Source organism: Vicia villosa, unplaced genomic scaffold (genome assembly GCF_029867415.1).
Source record: "Vicia villosa cultivar HV-30 ecotype Madison, WI unplaced genomic scaffold, Vvil1.0 ctg.000422F_1_1, whole genome shotgun sequence".
Taxonomy (NCBI): domain Eukaryota; kingdom Viridiplantae; phylum Streptophyta; class Magnoliopsida; order Fabales; family Fabaceae; genus Vicia; species Vicia villosa.
This window is the reverse complement of record NW_026705199.1, coordinates 422,274-428,171: the sequence shown is the minus strand read 5'-3', so window position 1 is coordinate 428,171 and position 5,898 is coordinate 422,274. Positions and strand designations below refer to the sequence as shown.

At 35.1% G+C, this 5,898-nt stretch overlaps 1 protein-coding gene and 1 pseudogene across 1 annotated transcript; one reads left to right on the top strand and one right to left on the bottom strand.

Moving 5' to 3' along the window:
• Positions 1-2,151: 2,151 nt before the first annotated feature.
• On the bottom strand, positions 2,152-2,714 carry LOC131628078 (putative GEM-like protein 8; annotated as a pseudogene).
• A 1,688-nt stretch (positions 2,715-4,402) lies between these two features.
• Positions 4,403-5,241, top strand: LOC131628062 (GEM-like protein 4). The gene is made up of 3 exons (XM_058898923.1): positions 4,403-4,538; positions 4,642-4,979; positions 5,063-5,241. Exons 1-3 carry the CDS (start codon positions 4,403-4,405, stop codon positions 5,234-5,236), a joined length of 648 nt encoding a protein of 215 aa, XP_058754906.1. The 3' UTR covers positions 5,237-5,241.
• The last annotated feature ends 657 nt before the right edge of the window (positions 5,242-5,898 follow it).

Sequence of the window (5,898 nt, the reverse complement as noted above, 5' to 3'; positions counted from 1 at the left end):
TAGTTTGTAATATCGTTTTGGGTTGGTTGTTGACCATCTTATCTATCATGATTGAAGAACCCTTAGTTCTCCGTTTAATATATTGCTTGCTTACACAAAAAAATGCATAAATGTTGATAGACTATTGTTTTTAAAAAAATTATTAAAACAATTTGTTATAAAATAATTAAATTAAAAATATATTATCCAGGTTACAGAATAATAGTAAATATGTGTAGTTTGTTATGATAAAGGTGAAAGCAACTAATATTAGGGCGGAGAGTAACATAACAACCTTTTCAATTTTAAATTTTAAATTAAATATAAGTTGTTTAGTAACTTATTTAAAAAAATAGGTTACTTGATTGATAAGAAATCGTAGAATGATCATAACCGTAATAAATCTATAAAACGTTACTCTGAATCTCACTCTCCTTAGTATTTTGGTACCACGGCTCTGGTACGAAAGATGATGGCCAAAAGAAGGAAACAATCTCAACCAACCCTAACATCAGTGCATCTCTCATTCGATCTGGTGGCAGAAATACTTTGTAGACTATCCGTCAAACACCTCATTCGACTCTGTTGTGTATGCAAGTCATGGAATTCTCTTATCTCCCGAGATTCCGAGTTTGCCAAGAAACACCTCCGTTTGTCTACCTTCAGCCACGACCGCTACCACCTCATCCTAACCCCTACTGACCCTTACTGTTCACCTGAGTTCCTTCTTTTACATTCCCCTGTCTCCTCTATCTTCAGCTCCACGTTCACTACTACTGTCAAACAATTCTGATACTCTATTAGAGAGATTCTTATTAAAGGAGACTATGGTAATAGAGCTTCCACTTGTGACGGCATAGTATGTTTTAAAATAGATAATTCTTTGGCTATGTTGTGTAACCCTTTCATTTGAAAATTCAAAATATTGCCTCCTCTAAAATTTCCAGACCAAAGTTCTGTTGAAATATTTTATACTTTAGTGCATGACCGTTTCATTAATAATAATAAGATTATTGCTGTTAATCACCTTAGTAGAAAAATAGAAATCAGCGTTCATATTTTGAGTACAGATCATTGGAGAAGGATTCGGGACTTCCCAGATCCAAACCTTATTCTTGTGTCTAGATTGGGAACATTTGTGAATGACTCTGTTAATTGGTTAGTATTTGCTGCTGTAAGGTTCATTATTTCTCTTGATTTGGAGAAAGAGTCTTATAAAAAATTTGCACTACCGGTCTTTGATGATATTACCTCTCGTTTGACCTTAGGGACATTGCGGAGTTGTTTGTCTCTCCTTTTTGACAAGAGGGATGAGTTTTGTGACGTTTGGATTATGAAAGAATATGGTAATGAAAAGTCTTGGACTAAATTGTTAGCTATTCCTCACATGAAAGAATGTCATTTTTATGGCTATACCAGAGCATTATATATTTCAGAGGATGACAAAGTGCTGATGGAGTGTGTGATGATGGGAATAAATAGTTTGGTTGTTTATGATCCCATAAATAATATTTTCAAGATTCCTAAATTTCAATGCAGCCACGAGGGTGAAATGACACAATGCAGCCACGAGGGTGAAATGACACCAGAAGTATATATTGAGAGTTTGATATCACCTTGGTAGATGTTGTGCATCTTGACCTGGTTTAGAGACTTTAAATTAACATATGATGTTGTTATTTGTTTTATGTTTAGTCGGATTACTATTTACTTCATGGTTTATGTTTACTGTGGCTATCTTAATTAACAACAAACTATTTTGGTGATACGTATATTATGTGATCAGCTATTAAAAGGTGCACCATGTCACTGACTTTATATATTTTAATAATATCAAGTTACAGCGTTGATAATGTCTTGAGCATTGGCAAAAGACGTTTTCTCTACCATGTGCATATTGGTCTTAGTCTGTAACTTTTCTAACCATGTTAACCGAAAAACCTCAAAATTTTATTAAATGAATCATAGTCAAATTAGTTTTAAACTTGCATATTTTGACAAAAGTTATGGCCACTTTTAATTATGTATATACATAGTTTTATACTTCAAGGAACAACTTTGTCTTTATATTAACAAAATGAAGGAAGATATTTGTACACTTTTGGAATCTCACAACTTCAAAGAATAATTGATGAAGCAGAAGGAATTAAAAATTTCATTTCACTTCTTTTCCTACATCTTTTCCGTCTGAGATTGAGAGATAGCGGCCTGCTGGAGATATCTTAAAGCTTTCCGGTAATTAAAAAATCCCATAAACCAAACGTCAAAATCATCCACGGTGACTATCTCTACATACTTTTCAGAAATGGAATAGAGACCTTATAGTGAACTCTAATAAATTCTCCTTTTGGAGAAGTGATCTTGATGGATTTCTCACTGCAAAAGGCAACTTTGTGAGTGGATATGGAGAGGAGGCCAGCAATAGGACCTGATGTCGTTGATAAGTAGCACTGTGATGCTTTCAAAAGCTTCTCTTCATCTTTAACACTAAAGAGTTGCATAAACACTTTCTCTACTCCTCCAACTTGAAGAATTCTTGCTCCCAACCTCAATTTCCCTTTGACAGTATCTGCCATCTTAGTTAGAACTGAATTTAATTTACCTGACAAAAATAAAAATGACCATGATCAATAAAATTAAATTTGATGCAAGTATTTGATTGATGAAATACAGTTCTAGTAATGAAGATGCGTCCTACCTTTCTTTGGTTTTGTGATAGACTTGCAGTATTCATTTTAGTAGACTTGCCTTTGAGGATTTTGATTCTATCTTGAAAAAAATATTGAAGAGATCTAGGAATTTGGTTGAAGAATGATTGTATTCTAAATGAGAATATATATGATTAAAAGTAAACTAATGAGTTTTTGCAGGATGAGTCAGCTAGGGATCATCGTGAATTATATAGAAATAATAATAGCGAGGGATAAAACATAGGTTTGCTCTTTATTTCTTGGGTTAATAGGCATTTACACCCCTGTAATGTTAGCGAATTTTGCTTTTCCCCCCTCCGTTGCCAAAGGCAGATTTTGGCAATGATTTTTTTGAAAAAACCGTTGCCAAAACCTGTCTTTGGCAACGGAGGGGGGAAAAGCAAAATTCGCTAACATTACAGGGGTGTAAATGCCTATTAACCCAAGAAATAAAGAGCAAACCTATGTTTTACAAATGCCTAATAAAAGGGAGTGATTAAAGCTTTCTGACCTGGAATTGAGCCTTTATGATGCATTATTACATTCATGTACAAGGGAAAAAGAAGTTGAATGTTTTGGTGAAAAGAAAAATGGCAAATCACCCCACATCATCCCAATGCCCCACCTCTGTTGTTAAACTCGGATAACGGCGCGTCGCGGCCCTTCAAAATATTGGAACGGAACGAGAACGCGGAATTTAACGGACGTTATTTCGATGCTCCACTGATGTGCTTATTTTCTGTTTGGATTTGATTATATATCATCACCACTTTAATGTTACTTTACTTGAAGAAATTAGGAGGACCACTAGCATTGTATTTTAAGATAATGGTAAATATGGACACCATTTCTACAAGAGAGTTTAGAAAGTGGGAATGCCAGATCATAAACCTTTCTACAAGAGAAAAAACATATACTTTTGTACCATCTTTTACAAAAAGCAACTAAACACACCATGATGTCAAAGTATTATCTTGAATAAAAGTACTTCAAGTTGCCAAGACAGTAGTGTCTTTCTTACATCAACCAAGATCTTGGCAGGTTGAGTCATCTCAAGAAAGGAGCAAGATTCACTTCCTAGTTTCAGTCCCTTTAAATAATACATTCCTTAGAATATAAGGGACTAATCAAAACCACGTTAGCATACAGAAACAGGTATTAGAAGTTAAAGATGATATTCTAAGGCACTTATCACCTACCCGTAACTTTATCGCCTATCAAATGAAACAAAAACCTTTTTCAGTAGCTCTTTTACAACAGTTGCTGTGAATCTGAGGGGTTTTGGCATTGCTTAATTCCCACCATCTCCAAAGGGTTGGCCGACAACATGTCATATACATACACCATAGAATCTTGCTCCTCAAGATACATAAACCTTTCTCTCAGCCTCTAAAGATAGACCCTTTTAATTTTTTTTTATTTTAAAAAAGCTAACTTATATCTTTCTTCTTTACCATCTTTTTCTAAAAGCAACCAAACAATCCATGATGTCAAAATAGTATATCTTAAATAAAGTCCTTCAAGTTGCCATGTCAGTAGTTTCTTTATTACATCAAACGAGATCATGGTTGAGTCATCCCACTAAAGGCTCAAGATTCCCTTCCTACTTTTCATCCCTTTAAATATTACCTCCTTATAATACAAAGGGACTGATCTAACCAAGTGAGCCTAACTTCATTAGCAACTATTAGCTATTCCTTTCAACAAAACACAAACCTTATTAATCATTCAACATGCAGACCTCACTTCTTCAGGAAATAGTTGTTGGAACTCCAATCATATATAACAAGTTACAAAAGTCGGATAACAGATACTTGCTTGATTCTGCCTCTCATCAATCTCAATATCCATCCAAACATCAAAGCAAATGTAAGACTTTCTTTCCCTCCACAGATGCGCGGATTACGATTATCTATTCTAATTTCATTAAGTATTGACGATTTTACTAATATAGAGTGCGTCAATGTTTCAGGTAGAGCAAGTTCTAACCAGAAAAAGTGCAGCAGGAAGGCCAATAGTAATTCTGAATCTTCAACAAGACTTGGGACAAAGATATCTGAAACTATAAAATGGAAGTTGAGCTTAGGGGCAAGAATTCTTCAAGTGGGTGGAGTGGAGAAAATGTTCATGAAGTATTTTAGTATGATCGAGGGGGAGAGGCTGTTGAAAGTTTGCCATTGTTATCTGTCCACCACAACTGGCCCTCTAGCTGGTCTCCTCTTCATTTCTACTGAAAAAGTTTCCTTTTGCGGTGACAGATCAATAAAAGTGTTTAATCAGAAAGGTCAAATGTGTAGGATCTGCTATAAGGTAATTCAGGAACTAATATACCGTACGGAAACAAACCTCTTCATATATCTCAATTTCCCTAATCCAAGACTTGTTATGTGCAGGTTTTCATTCAAGCGAAGAAGATAAAGTGTGTGAATCAAAGTCAAAATGTTGAGAAACCAACACAGAAGTACATAAATATCGTTACAGTGGATAATTTTGATTTCTGGTTTATGGGTGTGTTCAAATATCAGAACACTATAAAATATCTCGAGCAAGCAATTTCACAAGTTTAGATGAATCTCCCTGTCATACCCCAAATTTGTCCTACCCTTTATTTCTAACTGGATTATACTCCCCATTTCATCTGCATTCCTTCATTAGAGCATTTGCATGGCTTTGCATCCGTTCATTAAATAAAACATCTAAAAGCATGGGACCAAGGATCGTGGAATGAATTGAGGTATCGCATAGGCTTTGGCACAAAGTTATTTATTTCTTCCAAAAGAATATCTTGCACTAAATCAAGGATTGGGTTCGACTTAGTCTTTTGAGAGACATGTGATCAGAGGGTTTCCAGTTACAGGAGGTTCTTGATCTAGGGTTATCTCCCTGTGCTCGATGATCTTCATGGTTTCTTGATCTAAGGTTTATTTCCCTATGCTCGATGATCTTCATGGTACAATGGTTGAGAGCATTGACTCATTTGGATGAATTAATTATGCTACAAGCATTGGACCATTCAAAGTGTTTACGTCACTGGTTATTGATTCAACTCATCTAAGTGGATCGTGTTACAAGTCGGTGATCAAATGGTGTCACTTTTGTTACAAGCTACGGATTTGACGTCGTTTGGGATATTAAAGTGAGAAGTGTAGAAAGTTGGATCAAGTGTAGAAAGTTGGATCTCGAAGCATCATGAATCATTTTCAAAGTCCAAAAGTATTTGTCAAAATTT

Bases quoted from the DNA above. Each gene is read 5' to 3' on its own strand.
- LOC131628062 (XM_058898923.1), top strand. From the start codon at position 4,403: ATGCAGACCTCACTTCTTCAGGAAATAGTTGTTGGAACTCCAATCATA. The intron at 4,539-4,641 runs GTAAGACTTTCT...TCAATGTTTCAG, and splicing joins ATCCAAACATCAAAGCAAAT to GTAGAGCAAGTTCTAACCAG. The intron at 4,980-5,062 runs GTAATTCAGGAA...TGTTATGTGCAG, and splicing joins TGTGTAGGATCTGCTATAAG to GTTTTCATTCAAGCGAAGAA.